This window comes from Streptopelia decaocto (genome assembly GCF_964273445.1).
Source record: "Streptopelia decaocto genome assembly, chromosome: 10".
Taxonomy (NCBI): domain Eukaryota; kingdom Metazoa; phylum Chordata; class Aves; order Columbiformes; family Columbidae; genus Streptopelia; species Streptopelia decaocto.
The window spans coordinates 4,400,421-4,419,137 of record NC_138665.1 but is presented as its reverse complement, the minus strand read 5'-3'; the positions used below and the strand labels follow the sequence as shown (position 1 = coordinate 4,419,137).

General features: G+C 37.0%; 1 protein-coding gene across 6 annotated transcripts in view; it reads right to left on the bottom strand.

Annotated features, from left to right (window-relative positions):
* The window catches only part of STAG2 (STAG2 cohesin complex component), a 75,665-nt gene that overhangs the window by 14,804 nt on the left and 42,144 nt on the right, over window positions 1-18,717 (bottom strand). For all 6 annotated transcript variants that reach the window (XM_082061779.1, XM_082061784.1, XM_082061783.1 and 3 more), the window contains exons 6-23: window positions 18,404-18,480; window positions 16,661-16,865; window positions 14,316-14,467; window positions 12,574-12,647; window positions 12,338-12,461; window positions 11,176-11,274; window positions 11,001-11,080; window positions 10,394-10,501; window positions 9,597-9,708; window positions 8,882-8,999; window positions 8,046-8,149; window positions 7,307-7,399; window positions 7,035-7,124; window positions 5,966-6,169; window positions 4,425-4,495; window positions 3,930-4,017; window positions 3,746-3,826; window positions 564-656 (exon numbers count right to left, since the gene is read on the bottom strand). In XM_082061779.1, the coding sequence (XP_081917905.1) occupies window positions 564-656; window positions 3,746-3,826; window positions 3,930-4,017; window positions 4,425-4,495; window positions 5,966-6,169; window positions 7,035-7,124; window positions 7,307-7,399; window positions 8,046-8,149; window positions 8,882-8,999; window positions 9,597-9,708; window positions 10,394-10,501; window positions 11,001-11,080; window positions 11,176-11,274; window positions 12,338-12,461; window positions 12,574-12,647; window positions 14,316-14,467; window positions 16,661-16,865; window positions 18,404-18,480 (1,973 nt within the window). The remainder of the gene's footprint in view (window positions 1-563; window positions 657-3,745; window positions 3,827-3,929; window positions 4,018-4,424; window positions 4,496-5,965; window positions 6,170-7,034; window positions 7,125-7,306; window positions 7,400-8,045; window positions 8,150-8,881; window positions 9,000-9,596; window positions 9,709-10,393; window positions 10,502-11,000; window positions 11,081-11,175; window positions 11,275-12,337; window positions 12,462-12,573; window positions 12,648-14,315; window positions 14,468-16,660; window positions 16,866-18,403; window positions 18,481-18,717) is intronic.

Here is an 18,717-nt window from a genome sequence, read left to right as displayed (position 1 = left end):
CTCACAGGTTTACAGCAAGAGGAGGAAAGTTGTCTTCACAGTTCTTCAGAAAATAGCCACATTTAAACCATAGTACAAACGTGGGAACGTAAAAGCATTCAAAGATAGAACTAAAGAATATAACTTCTCTCTTTTCAATAGCTGTCATTAGGTCTTGCAGCTCTGAGTCCATGAACCCACAATCAGCTCCACCGGCGGCATGTGTCACGCTTTGAAATGGAGCTCCCCCACCTCACTTGCAAACCAGAAGAGGCTTCTACCATGAGTCTGCCCAGTCATGGTTTAAAGAAACAAACAACAAACCCCTTTGAATAAAAGTTTATGCTGCCTAGGATGACTAGCAAGAATCAAGTTTAAATTGATCCTGAAATCCTACCTAAATTGCCTAAAGCAAGGCAAGCATACCAGTACAGTATGTATTCAGACTGCAAGGGTATTCAGCCTAAACATCTAAGATGCATCACATTCCCACTTAAGTGCTAAAAATATTAGCAAGGGGAACTTTTCAGCTGCTTTAGAAGTTTAATATTAGCAAACGACAAAGAGAAACAACAGTCACTGACCTGTTCCTTAACAGCAGTGTTTACATTTGTCAGGTAGTGTTGGCAGATTTGACAGAACACTCTCATCTGCTTCTTTAGACGCAGAAGATCCTCCTGTAAAGAGAAGGATTTCATATAAGTCTTTTTCAATTGTATAGTCACATTTAGTGTACACACGTCCACAGAGCTATGCACCACAGGCCTCATGTGTAGTTGTAATGTTCAAGTCTACTGCATTATTTTAAAATCATTATTACAAATAAAATCAGCAAAAAGCAATTTCATCAGTTTTGTCGTGCTGTGTACCGCAAAAAGAAATGGAAGTTTGCAAGAAAACCGTGAAGTAACAACACTAAAAAAAACTACAAACAAACAAAAAACCAAACAAACACCTAAAAACCACCACCAATGCCCCCCCACCCCACACCCACTCAGAGCAAAAGCATCTTCTCTTTTCAATTTCTGTATTTTCAACCCAGAGGACAGATTTTAGGTAGCTGCTTACAACTAAACCAGACATGGCTGCACGGTATTTTTTTAAACTCACTGTTTGAGGATAAAGTAAAATGTCAGAGAAGAGTTGGGGTTTTCTTCCCCTCTTCCAATGAAAAACAAAAAAGTAGCTCTGTAAGTATTGCAATTACTTCCAGAAAAGTAAGTTATTGAGCAAATAAAGTATCAAACTGGCACAAGTACCATCCCCATATGCAGCACAGTCCGTGTTACTCAATCACGGGAAGATTATAGCCCATGTAGAACTGGGGAAATAGTATTAAAAAAGACCAACTGTGTAACCAGCATCAGTCCAGACAAAGAAGAACTACCTGAGAGAAGCTTGAAAGCTTTCCATGGAATCCAAACCAAAGCAACTCTCTCCCTTCAACAACACAGGTAACACTTTGGTACAATGCGTCTTTTAATCTCAACAGGAATTACAAAAGCAAAGCTGCTTCTTGACTATAAGTATAATATGATTTTGGAACACTTTAACCACATATAAAACCTTTTCTCTCAACATTCTCCATTCAGATTACTATACTGATATTAAGAGAATTACACATGGGAATGTTTTCTTTCCTTTGCACAGAATTACTCATTTAAATTTTAATAAAACCGAACTATTTATGTAGCCTTTTATTTTAGCGGCCTATATTATGCAGCTAATTCCCACCCAGTCGACCTGCTCACAAATAGCAGGCAGCTAGCAGTTCATTTGGTCACAGAACAAAAAACCCCCAAACTTTAGGCACAGCACATTTCTTTCACTTTTGTTTCTGTGCTTCAGCTTCTTTGCTGTTACATTCCACCAGCATTGAACAGAAATCAATGGAACTTCTGTACGCACCTGGTCTATTTGGCAGAAGACAAGCAGTTAAACATAATAACATCATCGTGGTTCAGAAGTTAAACCTATGAGAGCTTTAATTTACCAAATTTTATGACAGCAGCAGAAAACTGTCTCAAAAAAGGACCACTTTCAAATAAGTTCTTTTCATCCCTGCTGAAAGTATTACAGATTATATTTTACTGCAAAATAGCTAAATTAATCTTCATTTCCAACTTAGCTTCGGCATTTAGCTCAGCTTCTGCCATCAGGCTTATGATAAAGCTTTAAGGGCTATTATAAAAAATCCTGACTGCTGTTTACCCTTTCAAATGTAGGCTAACAAAGCCTCCAAAAACTTCACTCAACGTCAGTGCTTCTCAACAATCTATGTATCCACTTCATAGCCGATATTTTCGGTTTTGGAAATGCTAAAAGCCATTAAAACCTAGATGGTAAACTAGTTAGCCAGCCAGTATTGAAGAAGTTCACATTTATTTAACAGATCTTCAGATCTGTAATGACTCAATCAGTACGGCTGCAATTATTCACTGCATTCTCAACATGAGAAGAAAACAACAACAACCAAATAAAAAACAAAACAAAAAAAAAGAAACCAACCCCCCCCCCAGATCTCACAAAAGTGTTATTTGTTATAAAAAACATGAGTACAAATGACACAGCTTCTCCAGTCCTGTATCTATCAGAAGCTCATACTACCACAACCTAAAATAAAGGAAAAAGAATATTATAGATGCTGACATTAACTTATTGTAATAATGGATTGTTAATTACAAATTGCAATTTATTGGTTATAAATTATCTTGTGAGTTCTTGTTTTCTCCCTAGTAACTTACAACAGATGCCTTCAACTTCTTTTTTAAAAATTAATTATAAGTATGGCAATTAGAGTGTCTTAAAAACCTGAAGAATGTACTTATTTCACCTCTGCCATATAAAGGGTGTGTTATCAGTAACTCCAACAACAAAGTGCAACTCCAGTGTGTATTTCTGATGAAGAGAGCACAAAACGTATCCTCCAGAGAGGACTGCAGAAGGCTTCCGCAGAAAGTATGTTTGATTCTTATTTTTTTTAAAGAAATGGAACTGTTTCAGCACTTAGGAACTCAGTTCTAACCTGCTAGCCTTTCATAAGCCATTTTCCTTAGGCAGGTCACACAGCAAACCAGCTTCTCACCCTCTCTAGGCAATGCTGGCCAGTGGACACAAGAAACCTTAATCCTTCCTCCAAGACTTTTCAAGAAGTGAAATTAGAAAGATGACATTTGCCAGAGCTTTGCCCTTCATGATTACTATACATAGAACCAGAACAGGCCCTCTCATTATTCCCTGAGAGCCTGAAATTTAACTTAATCTTTCCATGTCTTTATTTAACAACACATTTAAAAGACTGAAGAAGAGCAAAGTGTGATTGCAACATACTGAGCACTGAAAATGTTACGACAGTGTGCAAATTCTTGTATGTGATGGACTTGTCACTGATACTTCAGTTTGCAAACAAATTCAAACCCACTACTTGAGTAGTAATACTAACTATGCTGTATTTTATAACTGGTATTCTACCCCTCCTTAGCATTCTCACTGTGCCAGTCTAATAGGTATTGCATTTATTTACTACAATTAAGAATCTGTCAAATTAAGCATAATATTGACATTTAAATAATAAAAACATAACAATTTTGAGAAACAGTGGGTTTAAAAGTCAAACAACTACTACTACTAAACCTAGGAATTCTGAAGAACTTGAGTGCATATTTAGGCAGGTATTGGCATAAAAAGATCCATCACAGTTCCCACCTGATGCCACTGGGGGCATGTACCAATATTTATTTACTAACACAACTGGAACAAGACATACCTTTGTAGAACTGCTTTCAGAGACTTTTGCCAGCTGCCACAGGATCACATAATGAGTACACTGCAGTGCGTGAATAACAATCTGAAATCAAAAGGAAAAACGCATTAGATGACAAAGGCCAACAAAAGAGAGCAACAAAAGCTATTTCTTGTTGTACCTAAAGAACGCATTTTTAACTACAGACCTGTTCTGGCATGTCTCCATTTTCAATGCCAGTTTTCAGTAACTTGTAGTTGCAGCCAAACAAGTCCCATCTTGATAGGTCATGAGCACTGGAAGCATTAGAAATGAAGCAAAGATGTAATTTAACTAATACTGCTTCTGCAATTTGATGTTAAGAACTACTAAAAGCTTAACTGGTCTTAAAAAATCCCAAACAAACAAACCCCACACTCAAAACATCACAACAGACCAAACACCCTCTCCCCCAAAAAAATCCAACAAAAACACACCCCCAAAAAAAAACACAAAGGGAAAAAAAACCCCCACACCTCCAAATATTTCAGTTCTGTATATATTCCTTCATATATTCAAAATGTGTCATGTTCTGCACAACTCTTACTCACACTAAACAAAAATCCCTTCTAAATTGCTCTACAAAGTTATCAAATTAAAAAATAAAAATAATCCTCCCACACCACAAGCCCTGAAAGAAAGATGTGTGCAGAAGCCTACTTACTTGTGAAAAGCAGTGATTCTCTTCAGTGTCGACAAGACTTGATATGCATCATCTTCATCAGGTTCCTCCCCCTATTTAGTAATCATACAGGAAGATATCACAAGTGATGTATGGTGAGCAAACTAGGGAACTTAAGATATTATTATTATTGTTGTTATTATTATTTATTATTATAAAAAGAACCCCAAAACACCTCTCCCTAAGAGAGAGAATTATATCTAAATTATTTATCATTGACACTTTTGTTTTCAGAAGAGTTTGAGAGAGAAGGTAGCAGTTCCTGGTTAGAAACAGTCAGCAGCACAAGGAGAAATAGGGGAGGAGGGAAAAGGAAAAAAAGTCTATTATTGTAGGTGCCTCAATTTTCTCTGAAGAATCCAGCAGAGGCCACTGTCAGACAATAGATACTGGACTAGATGGGCTACATACAGGTCACTACCTCAATCTTACTTTAATCACAGAAAAAAGAAGTCTTTGAGAGATGGAAGGGAAGTGTTTTGTGCTAATTTTCCCACCAGTTCTGAGCAACTTGCACTTGGAGAAAGGAATAAAAAAGAAAGGGTCCAAAAAGTGTCTATTGAAGTACACAGGATCAACTATCTAAGGTCATAGAAACTCGTCCTCAGTATATTACAGCCACTCCAAGTCCAATGCTTCTTACGGTTCTGCAGTTGCACAACCTTATCACAGCACTACAGATTTCAACACTTGCAGAGCATTTGCCATTTTCCTCCAAGGCCACTGCCTGACATTCCATTTCCTTGCTTTACCTCTCACTCTTTTTCTCACAAAGGGGGAAATAAATGGATTACTAGGCACATTTCTTAGGTAGTCCACATATGTCTCACATTTTTAGAGTGGAGTCCCAGCTCAGGCCAATAAGCAAGAGGAATGGGAGCAAAGCTTGTTAAGTCTACATCTGAAGTGTTGATAATTAAGTTCTCAAAAAGACACTTCTCATCCTCCTTATCACAGATGGGAAGAGAAGAAACAAGTTTTGTCTGAATGTCTGAGATCCCACATACTAAAGTACTGTATCAGAAAATTCTCACCCTTCAGATTAGAACAGTGTGGGAACAAAGTGATTTTTAAACTATTAACTGCATCTGCTTGCGTTCAGGAAGGAAGAGGATTCTAGAGGTTTTGATAACTACCAACAGCAACATGCAATCAAAGACTAGCAACGCTTGTACATCTGAAGAGAATCCTAGTGGAATTGCAATGCTACATCTCTCGAAAACACAAGCTTCAAAAACAAAAGGTGAAAAGTTTATGCAATTCCATAGTTTATCTGAAACTTATCTCAAATTCCCAAAAGACACTTGTCAAAAGGAGATTAAAGACTCTCTGTCCTAATATAAAAGAACAGTCTGATTTCATATAATCACAGCAATGACTCTGTTGTGTTTCTGTTGTGCTTCACAGCTTCGAAAGTCAGAGCAAAGTTCCCATTCCTAACACCCTGACTTGTATAAGAAGACAAAAAACACACTGCAAATATTTACAGAGGCAGGAAAAGCTGATCGTGCACATTGAAATACCTCTTGCAGGAAGTCTTCGAGAAGTCGATTAAACTTGTCTGCCAGTTCATCTATTAACTGACTTCTTGCAATGTCAACCCTGTTAAAGATTGTGAATTCTTCATTACAGAGAGCGTGGTATGTTTTTGAACAGGCTTCTAAAACATCTACGTCTGTGTGCTTCTCCACAATATCCCGGATTTGTCGCAGTAAGGCATCCAAATGCTACAAGAAAGATGAGTGAGGGAAAGAAAAAAAAAAAAAGAATTCATATGTATATATGTGTATATATATATTCACACACATATATATACATACACACACACATTTCTAATAGACCTTAAGGAATTTTAAAAGATAAATTCAATGTATTACATTTGTAACTATGATAAGGAACACAAAACACTTCTAGAAAGCTGGTAAAGCTTCTGAGTGAAATATAAAGGTATTTGGCAAAATTTAAGTAGGAGCCTCCTCTCCACCTGAGCTGTTCACTGCTGCTCCATCACTGCTAGGCTATGCTGTCAACTCAACATGTTTTTACTTTATTGACCCTAATGATTTCCAGCTACGTCCTTCACAATACCACAAAACAGTGCACGTGAGAAGGGGAAAATAGAGATGAGCTTACACCAACTTCATCACCACAGCAGGTAAAGTGAGAGCAGTAACTACATAATTTGCGGTCTAGTAGTCTTGCCCTTTTTCATGCAATTAAGTTGGTGGTTTATTAGTTTTGCTGATCAGCAAAAGAAAACTTATCGAGCTATTTCTACAAGCTTTGTCTGTCAGGCAGCATACCTCAAACATGACCACAACTCAGCAATAAATGTTCTCACATAAAGTTCATTCAACTGGCAAGATTCCCTGTTAAAACTGGCCAGCCAGGCCTTAGACAACTCTTTCAGTATGGGTAAGAACTGCAGCCAGTCACAGCCCTCAAGTCCAAATCTCATCTCAATAAGGGTTACGATAAAGTCCAAGTCTGACATAAAACCAATGCATGTACAATGGTGACTGAAATTCAGTGACTAAGTCTAAATTATGGGGTTTCTCCTTTTGTGTTAAGTGTTATTGAATGTTACTGTACCTTTTCTAACCGCCCTGTTGTATAAATTTCCAAATCAAAGTACTGTGGCAACTGCAACAAGTTGGTGACCTTTTCTGCATCTACGGAATACTGTAAAATTGACAAGGAAAAAGTTTAAATGAAGAAGTCTTGGAAAACACAATTCGTTATAGGACAATCAAATATTAATAAAGACTAATAAGAAAAAATGAAGACTTGTGCAAGTCATATAGTTAAATACAGAAACTATAGTGCTAACATTTCAACAACAGTCCAAATGGAAATAAACCTACCTTCGCTAGCAACTGAGGAAGTGCCACAGCAAAAAGTTCAGTAATTTTTGTCCTGTCATCCAACTGGGTTTTCTTTTCCTTTGCTGTCAGCACCTGAAATATCGGTATTGTGAGGATTTTACAACTAAAAGTTCTGGTGGAAGGTTTTATTATAATTAATGAAATGACAACTAGGTACACAGAGCTTCTAACGTCACTGTAAAATATCACTGTTTAAAAAAAAAAGCCAATTTAAAAGAAAAAAAATCAGCACTCAAAAAAAAGCACTTCAAAGTGACACCTAATACTACTGAGATTATCTTGAAAACAGAAGTGACAATCTAGGACAGGTTTACCTAGATCATCAGAGAAAAGCCAGCTGCTGGGCTGTCCTCCTTCCAAAGAGACTATGAAGTTATATTCCCTTCTCTCATTTTGCTCTTTCAAATTGAAAATAGTTTTCGCTTTCCCAAACATTGGTTTTTGTTCCCCTTTCCAATCAATACTTCTTCCTAAATCAATTTTGTATTACCTTTAATAGCAAAAACAAGTGCAGCAGTCCAAACCGTATTAAGCATGTGCTGAAGCCCAGGACAAGTGAACTAGCCAGGCAGTCAGATACTGGAGGCTGTGGTGACTGAAGCTGAATTTCTGCATTCAGTCCCTTCAGCAGTCACAGCCAACGACCTTGTCCTTCTCCCCACACTGTCCCCACAGAACCACTGCCATATCTTTAGACAAGTAGCTTTTTGCTTCCTACCCTTTTCCCTGTTCCTCTTCCCACAGGCGGATGACATTCAGCTGCTTGCCGAATTGTACAAAGCATTATTTCAATCAGTGCGCTTTCCTGTCTATCTGTTAAAGCTGAAATTTAAGAAACAGATGTTAATACACAGCTTAAACTTTACTTTTCCAGAAGTGTTAGTATTTAAGGCTCAAAATATGTTTATTTTTTGAAAGAAAAAAAAAAAAAGGCATTTATCTAGGCCAATAGCTCATTTCCAGGGGTGGGGCTGACACAGGGGATAAAGAAGATAAGCACCTTATAAAACAACATAAGAAAATATCTGAAATTGAAGGAATATCGCTGGATGAGTCACAGAACAGGATGAAACAAATACCAAGTTTTCTAATCATTTTAGTTCCTTTTCATTTTTCAGAGGTCCATTTCAGAGGACCTAAAAATTACAGAATCATGCTGGAGGGTTTGCTTGGTTTTACTGTCATTAAAGAAATGACAGTATTTTTCCATAGGGTAGTTGTGACACTCAATAATGACGTGGTTTCACAAGTAACCTAGTTTCTCCAGTGCCTGAAGTGCAGCCTGAGCCTGTGGAACAACAGGGCAACTGGACACTACATGTAATTCCCTCTCTTTTCTCTCCACCATTGTTCTTCTGTGTCTCAATTCCATACCGGAAGTGATCTCTTTCTACTCCTCCCCACATTTCATAATGACTATTAGTGATTTACTATAGCCATGTAAAAACAGATAATATATGGGGACTCATATATGTAAACATCTTATTTCCTTATAAATCAAGACGAAGAAACTGCACAGCAATAAAGAAAGATGGAGGAAAATCTCTCTCTTACGTTCTTCTCCATTGAGAGGCTCCTCCAACAGAAGACTGTTCATACATTCCCAGTCCTTCAAGAGGTCTGTTGCACAGTCCCACATGCTGTCCACAAGATAAGCAGCATGTTCATGCAACTAAAATGAGAACAGATTAAGTATTTTTCTTTATCAGCAATAAAATTCATTACAGAACTTGCTACAGGTGTTTTGTCTTTTTTTTCCACTTGGCTCCTGTTTGCGGTAAAAAACCCAGAAAATTTTGCAAGTTCAACAGAGGCATCTCTTCCCCGATTAACTTAAAAAGATTAATCCAGACCAGCTGCTAACAAGAGTAGTGTTACAAGATTTGTCTAAACTTCGGAGATAGGGAGGTGGGCATCATGAGGGGCTGTTTGGTTTGGGGCTTTTTTCCCCTACTCACTCATAAATCACCTACATCACAATTTCTTTCCACCTGTACATGAGCATGAAGAACGACAGAAGAACACTGAGTTGAGTTCAACAGCCTGTCTCAACAATGTGTATGGGACAGATCCTTCAAATAATCACAACCACACAAAAAATCTTTTAACTCCCAGGTTGCTCAAGTAATAGGAAAATGAGGACACATTCATGGTTATTAACAAATGAGTGGGGAAAAGAAAAACAACAATTAAATTAAAAACACACACAAACAAACCAGCACCACTATACACACTACAAAAACAAGGATATCCCTGAAACTCAACTTACTTCACTTTCCAAAAAGAAAAACACTAATGTCTTCACAAGATTAGCATTCGGACTTTGTCTTCCCCTCCTTTTAAGTATTCCATCTTCTTCAGGATCTCTGCGGCTGAAAAGCCTAAAAGAAAAATTATTTCAGGACAAGCTGTTTCTTCACTGCCTTTGCCACAGTCAATTCATATCAAAATACTGTTTCTTACAGACACACAATACTTTGCTGCTTGGCTCCATATTTAATTTTGAAAGGAAGCAACTGAGGACAAGTATCATTTGAACAATTTCATATACACTGAGCTGGTATTTCACTGACTGTTTCCAGTGGAATGTATAATTATAACAAAATAGTTTACGAGCATCAGTGATAACTGCAGGTGCTTGAGGTCCCATGCTCCTCTTTAACAAACTACATTTTCTGAACCTCTGCATGAGACTTCAAGCAACAAAGAAATATGGGAAAAAGGTCTGAAAAGTATTAGATGGGGTTTTTTTTCTTTTTTTTAAAAACAAACAAACAAACAAACAAAAAAAAAACCCAGAAAATTACTTTCTGAAAGGACCATATGAGGCAACTTTGGCAGGGAGGAGGAGGGACTACAAATAGGAAAATACTTGTATGATGCAAGTGCAAGTTCTAGGTACCAAACTACGTGAGCATTTAAGATGTTTCACAGAACACAGAAAGAACAGGAAAGGCAAAGATAGAGGAAGGGTTTTATTATATTCCCTGCAGGTACAAGCTTTTAAAGGACAACCTTCAAAACAGCTACATGAACAAGAAGTTAACTATAATCTCCCCATCTTACTTTTTATACAGAAATTCCCCTGCAGCAACTGCTACTGGCCGATGAGCTGAATAAACCAGATGGTAGACGTTTTCACAGTCTTCGGCAGTCAGAACTTCTTCACTACTCCTAAGGGTGGGATGAGAAGGAAAACAGAAAACAAGAGCTGAGTCAGAGTATGAACGCTAGAGAAAGAGATGGAAATGAAGGAGAATGGAAAACTTTTCATTCAATTTATCATCCTAAAACCTGAAACAAGACATCTTAATTCCAAAGTGTTCCTAAATGAAAATTACTGATAAAGTATGAGTGCTTGGTAGGAGGTTATGCGCAAAAGCTCATTATTGTATAATGTTAAATACATCCTATATTTCTTCAGTTCAATATTCCACAATAGCTTCAAATTATGGAGGTTGAATTCTAAGTTTCCAGCTTTTACGCTTACTTAACTGTGGTAGATAAGTAGCAGCACTGTTCTAGCAAGATTACTTTTGAAATTCTGATTTGTTTAAGTGTAAGATGCGTAGGCATTTTCTGAATTCTGTCAAGCTGCTGTCCTTGACCACAGGTATGAGTAATACTTTTAATATTTGTTGTAGGTCAGATAGGGAGATGTACATGTACTTACTGTAAAACAAGAGTGAGTAATTTTATTGCTTGGACTGCAACATCATATTCTTTGTCAAGAGTCATAGACACAATTCTATCCTAAGAACACAAAACAAAGTATTTTAAAGAGGAAAGAAGTATAATACAACCTTTAAAAAATTCACATGTACTTAAAAATATGAAGTTACACTAACCTTGAACCGACTGGTGAAGAGTTCCAATTTGGAATTAAGTTCTTTATTATAGTAAAGCCCTTGCAAAGCAGTTAGGCATTTGAGTCTTACTTCCCCTTGCTAAAATAAAATTAAGAACTGGATTAAAAGTCAAGTATAGGATACAAATGTGATCTTCAAATCAAGCAAGACATGCTTCTTCTGCCGCTTGAGTTATTTCAAAGACAAAAATTAAATGTTGCCAAGATATCCTATACAAACTACTTGTTTGTAACAAGCCAATGGGGGGGAGGGGGGGTGTGCAGAAACCAACACAAAAACCCCCAACATCACACTGCAATTTGTATCAGTAAGTCAAATAACCTTGTTTCATTCTTTAAAGATGTACTTTAAATGCACAGGATATTTCCAAGTAGAATCCTAGGTGCTTCCTTTCAACATCTGTACCATTAATGACCATCTCTTGTTAGATGAGAATTACCAAGTACAAGATCTGCTTTAGCAGGAACCGGTTTCAAGGTACAGATGGGGAAATACTTTTCAAAGTCCAGGACAACTGACTTTACGCAGTTTCTTATCATCCCACTGCCAGAGGTTCCTGGTTTTTGATACCAGACCCATGAACAGCGTGGCATGAGCGAGCATCCTGCATTTCTTCCACTCCAAATGCAAGAACTGAGACAATGTGCTGACTCAACAGCGAATCAAGGAGTATTTGTAAACTCCAAGCAGGGAAGAATCTCTAGCTGGTAGGTGGTAAGAACCTGAGGCACACATCAGCACAAAAGGGGACTTTCCCCATGTTCCTTACAGCTAGCTGAGAATGCCAAGAAGTTTCTTAAGTTGGAAAAACAGAGAAACTGTTAGGCTGTATGACTGGATTATTCCGTGTGAAATGCATTAATTTTAAAAAGTTAAGCATTATAAAGTAGAAATTTGTATCAGCAATAAATGAATAGAAAAAGCCATTTCCTTACAAATAACAGTACCTTAAAAATCTATATATACTCTCTAAAACCATGCAAAAGATTCCAGCCTGTTTTATATATATGTCAAAACACCAGTGCTTCTGAGTGATACGAAAAGCAGGGACTGATTAAAACAATCAAGTGATCAGAACTCAGTCTGGCAAGATCAACTGAAACCATGGAGTTTCCTGCTCCTTTTCCTCCGTGCAGCTTACCTTATCGTGCATAGTCCACCCAACATATTTTAAGTAGCTGTCATTGAGAAAGGCATCACTATACATCTTCATCCATATGCCGATCTCTTCGATACAGATAGCTCTTATTTCAGCAATTGCATCTCTGTAGAGAAAAGTGGGGTAACAGGATCAAAAATTAATAATTAGAATTAACTCATCACCAGCTTCCCAAATAAATTAATGCAGCTACAAATTACTTACTAAGAGAAACTTACCGGTATCTATGCACAAAAACACCTTTAAATATTGCATTCATCATGTTTTCTATTTCATCCTGATTTTCCTGAAGCTGCAAGAATGAACAGAGTACATCAACAGTGAGCAGCACTTCTGCACTCAGACCAGACTCTGCTGATGCTGGATAAATTAAATTCAGTCAACATTTTTTAAGTGTGGCCATTAAATCCTGAAACATTCAGAAATCTGTTTCACGGTACGACATGCTACTATTTAAGGAATTATATCTACAACAGCATATAAATTTTAATAATCCTGACCACCTGAAAACTGTTCTTGAACAGTAACAAAAACATACTGGGTTTCTTCAAGGTCCTTCTTAAGTTAGTTATAAGAAAACTTAATTTAATTTTCTAGTAACATTTTAAGCCTAATGTCCATCCCAATTTTTTTAGGAACTGTGGAAGGAAGGAAAAACTATGCGGAAGTACAGTAAGGAGACAAAGACTAAGCATCAGAAGAAAAGGACTAACAAAGCAAAATATGTAACATGTTCTAGCCCTAAATCTATACCTGCCCACAGCAGCCTCTGAAAGGGGGTGGGTGTGTGTGTGTGTGTGTGTGTGTGTAATAAAAATCAAAACTATTAAAACAAAAGACATGCAAAAAAAATCAATGAATAAAGATACGTTTAGTACCGGATAAGGCTGAGTTATAAATGAACTAAAACCTGAAATCAAACAAACAATGGAATGTTACTTCAAAGCTTGATTTCATTTGGTACAAGAAAAATAAAAAATTGAAACAAAAACTAGAAAGGCTGGTAGGAAATCCTAAAAGCAAATAAACATAAGAGCAATTGAGACTGTAAAAGTATTGATCACCACCTCACTGGCTCTTCTGTGTCTCTAGGTATTACTTATCCTAGGGCTGGTCCTGCACATGCATCCAGCACAACTTCATTTAATAGGTGTTTAAGGGATCAGTCTCAAACTGCAAGAGCTTTGTGAGACGAACACAAAGTCGTTAGTTTATCTCAGTGGTCAAGAAAGTAAAAACGTTTCACATAACAGCACAAGTGTTGAAGATGTTTCCTTTGATCACCAGAAGGTTACTTCTAACATCTAAACCAAACCGAAACGACAACAAAAACCCCACTCTAGCTCTCCCAAAAATGAAACGTTGAACCTGAGTGAATTAGGGCTTTCAAAGAGACAGCACTGTCAGCAATGAATCAGCAAGCCCCTTTTACACAAAAGAAAACAGAAGGAGATTGCATTTTCAACTTTGATAGTGTTTTCTGTAGGAGAAAAAAAAAACCCTTAAAAGTATTGAAAACATTGACATCATAAAAGCAGTATTTTTCCCCAAGATCGTGGGGTTCTTCTTTAGAAGCCAAAGCCAGTTGATACATGGTAATTTTTGTTGAATATTTAAGCTTAGTTTAGGAAACTCATCAAGAAATACAACAAACAATTTCCTATGACTGACTGCAGTGTCTCTTGTTAACCTCACTAAGATGGCACTATCTGGACATTTTTAGAAGTCTTCATTTATCTCTTTTTACACAAAACCACACGGTAAGAACCACCTTTCAAAGTAATTAAGTTTTTCAAACATTAAACATTAACAACTTAAAGAATGAAACAGAGGGACTAATAACTAACTTTTAAAACAAACGAACCACCACCAAACAAAACATTACAGAACAGGATTAATTATTAATTGCTGTTAATCAGCACTCATCCTATGCACGCCAGCTACAGATAGCTGCACTAACCTCCTTTCTTTTCTGTAGTAAGAGTTCCAGCCTATCATTAGCTCGTTTCCCAATTATTTTATTTCGTTCTGCTTCATACTGTCGTTGTGTATTGTCCATGTTAATACTCAGGTTTAGTGCCACATTCACTAAAGCCGTCATCAACTTCATGGCTGCAAAGAAGTGAAAAGAATAAGGATTATTTAAAAGGTTACTTGAACTAAGAAAAATGATAAACAAAAATCTTGACATCTTCCCTTAACCCTTTCTGTATTTACAAAAATATATTCAGTGTAAATTTACATAAAATTTAGCAATGTTTTACTAAGCACCGCAGCATTACTTGTCAACACAACAGATGGAACACTGACATGTTCTTTTCTTTCTGTCAGTTTTTTAATACTACCAGCATTATTGTTGAATTGAGACACTGGATACGCTTCTGTCCAAAAATGGTGGAATGGAAGATTCAGAAACACAGCCCAGGAAATATTAAAAAGGACTGCATCATTACAATCAGTTAGACTGATATTACAAAATCATTCAACCTCAAACATACAAGTTTCTTTCCTCAAAAGGAAATGTCTTGCACAACCAATGCCACCACATCACACCATTCTTTCCCCCTCTATTTAGTTTTAATAAGGGGCAGATTTTTTTTTTTTTTTTTTAATATTCCTTTATTTGCAGAAGCAGAGAAAAGACTAACTGTTCAGAAGCCAGAGAACTAACCAAAATGTAAAATATACTTGGGTGGGATTTTTGGTGTGCTTTTATTTCTGAATGGACCCTGTTAAAAGGGGTGCAGACGAACACACCCATTGCACAAAGCAGGAGGCGGTCGACAGCGTACTTGCCTTTCTGATGCACTTTGGTAACAACAAGGCCTGAACGGGCTTGTCTTGGCAGAGCACACACACAACACTACGCTAGCGGTACGCGCTGAATAAAGTCAATGAGTTAGGCATAAAAACATGCAGATACATCAAAATATCCTCACACACTCTGATCTCCAAGGATATCCAAATGAACAAGTCTGAGCTAATCATAGAAGCCAAAATTACTGCCAATAACAGTAAATATGGACACAAGGATTTTGTTGGCTGTCTCAATCCCATATAGAACACAATCTTCAAGAATACAAACTAATCTCATACGAAATGCACAAGTAATTACAGAAAATCAACAGAATTTACTACTGATGTGAACAAATGCAAACAGACCATTAATAAAAATCATTCTGTGTGACAAGAAATTAACATGCAACAGGGCAACTTCTATGCAGATACAACTGAAATTTTTAAAAGTAGTAAAAGCTTGTTTTTTTAAAGAACTAAAATCTGTATCAGCCATATGGTACAACAGTCAAATTGATGACAGAGGAAGATCAGTACATTCTCCTGCAATAAAGGGGTTTGTTCGTGTCTCCATGACACACGCCTGGGCCAGCGGGAGCCTGGCAGCAGCGGCCTGATGCGCAGTGTGCCCACAGGCACGCCAGGGCCCAGCCATGAAACACAACAGCTGCCCGGCCACAACTGAAGGGAGCTGCGAAGTGGCCAGTGAAGCCAACAACAACCACCGCCAGCCTGGCAAAAACTCCACATATATTGTCAAAATTCACCTTGCTCAGACTGAAATTGCTACAACAAAGTGGAGCGCTGCGCAATGCCAGCTGAGGCCCTTCTTCGGACATCAACGCAGCTTTAGCATCTCCTTATCCAAGAAGCTTTTACCTTTTGTGCATATAATGACAAATTTATTTTAAACGCTCCATACTCATAAAGGATTTCTTCATAATTTAACAAATAAAAAAAAAATCATGTAAAAAGAAAATCATGTAAAAAACACAATTAAATCACACAGAAATTCAGCAACTGTATCACTGATGAGGCATTTTTTAAAATTATTTCTAATGCAATGAATGGAAATGCTGCTTTCAACTACATTGTGCCATGGCTTCGATATACACCATCACTTTTGCATTCAATCTGAAATATGACTCCTGTTTGACTTATTGCAGAGTATAAATAGGTTGAACTGCATTTGAGGATAAAAAGATACCTACACCTTTATTATGACCAAAGACAAACTAATAGAATCAACTGAAAAGTTTCTTTCTATTTACTTTTTTACTAGACTTAATTAAGTACTAGAGAGCTGGTAAAGAATGCTTTAAAGTAATGCTGTGTTCTTCGGTAATGAAAAAACAATAAAGGCAAGAAAGCTGTACCAAAGTTGCATTAGATGAAAACAATGAAACACAAGTTGAATGTCAAATATCAAAGAGTTCAAGCAGAACCATTCTTTCCTGTGCAACACGAAACAAACTGGAAGCAATCCACAGACAAATATAACTCACTGACCTGCCAGTGTGCTAGTGTGCCGAAATGCTCTGACTTGGGAGTCTGACAGCCCCGTCAGCAGTGAAATGACAGTGTCCATCATATATTCATCATATATGATGCTATATTGACACTGTCGGACGAGTACTCCAATGAACTCACAAAAACTGGATTTGAACTTCTTCCACTGGGGACCAGCCATGGTTAGCGGATAATCTCCACTATCCTATTAAAAAACAAGGAGGGAAACACAAAACAAAAGTGTCTTAAAAGTCACATTATTAAATAAAGATTAAAAAGAGATGGGTACAACTTTAAAGCAAAAAAATCTCCAGTGCCATAAAAACAATACATCAGAACGTGATTCCACAAGTATGAATATGCTTTACAGCTTGGGCTTGTTATATGCAGAGATAACATTCTGCAAGTCCTACCATATAAACCACACATGACCAGATATACTGAAATAACTACTAATTTATTCCTTCTGTCCTATTTTACCCTCTTTCGCTCCCCCCCAAAAAAGAAGTTTACAGGGACATGTTATATATATAAAAGTGAAAATTACTGAAGTCATAAAATGACCTACTGTAACACTTGGAATATAACAAACTTGTGATCCTCTCCTGATTTGGGATCCTTTAAAAACAATGGTAATATGACAGGGGAAGAAAAAAAATACAATCATTTGTGATTGCAAGCTTCTGTGATCAGCTTCTTGGAGAGGCTAAACGACATTACAGGTTGAAAATGAAGAAAGCAGCCACGAAAAACTATTAGAAATCTAAGAGGTGTTCGTTAGAGTTCTGTTACAAGAAAAAGTGAGCGTAAGGCAGTGATAAAAACAAACTGGACAAACAGACTCAGCTGAAACTTTACAAATTTCATTCAACATTACCTTATACAAATCAGAAAACTATTTATGAACTGAGATAGCACTAATGAATACTAAGATCCTTTTAAACAAAATTGTATTATATTTTCCCCTCTGTTAAAATTACCAGTGTTCTTTGGATTTCAATTGGTGAGGGTGGGGGGAATTATTCGTGTGTTGGACAAATGTTGGGGGCAGGTTTTAAAGCTATCTTTACATTCTGTGGGACACAGGGCAGAAGGAATCCCACCCAGGAACAAACCCAGGAGGAAGAAGAAAGAAAACAACAACAAAAAAAAAACAACAATGATCAAACCCCACCACCCGAACCAACCAACCAGAACCAACCAACCAGAACCCCACCACAACCCACAGCCCATCTCACTCACCCAAACACTCAGTGGAACAGAAATTCAATGACAATTTCAAAGAGATAAAGTTATAATTCCCATGAAAGGCAAAGCATTAAAGTCCCCAAGTGAAAAAAAATCAAATTCAAATCCCCATGATTCATACATTAATGAATGCATAGAAATAAATTTAGCAACCATTCTACAAGTTACTTCAAGAAGATTTCAAGGCCTTGCACAGGCAGCAGGACCAGGGAGGTAGCCCACCCAGCCCCACTGCAGCAGGAGTTCCCACTACTCAAAAACTGACTGTGGATATTGATTTCTCAAACCATTAATAAAACAACTTATATACATGGAGAGCTCTACTTCCTAGTCTTACAAGATCAGTGGCATAAGGGAGTTCAAGAGTTTCATTCCTGTCAATTTTACAGCTGACTTTAGCCTTGGCAGAAACCTGTAGCAATGTCATCCAGTAAGAGTAGGGCAGGTAAAATAAAAAATTAATATCCATACGTTATCAGCACTTCATAAAATTACCTCATCAAATTCTTCAGTCATTTTTCGGATTATTTCAGAATTCTGCATATGTCGGAACATCTCTGCTGTAACAACTCCTACAATTTAGATATTAGATTATTAGCACTTTAAATATGAAAGAAGAAGTGGCAGATGACATGCCTCCTTCTACGATGTAAAAATTATCAATTTTCAGCTAATGTACAGATTATATAACTATTTTTTTAAGAAGTTATAAATTATTTTAGCATTCATGTATAACAAGTGCTTGGCACTAACTGTTCTTCTTTTCTACATACATATATGGGTTTATTATTATTCTTTCACAGTATGTT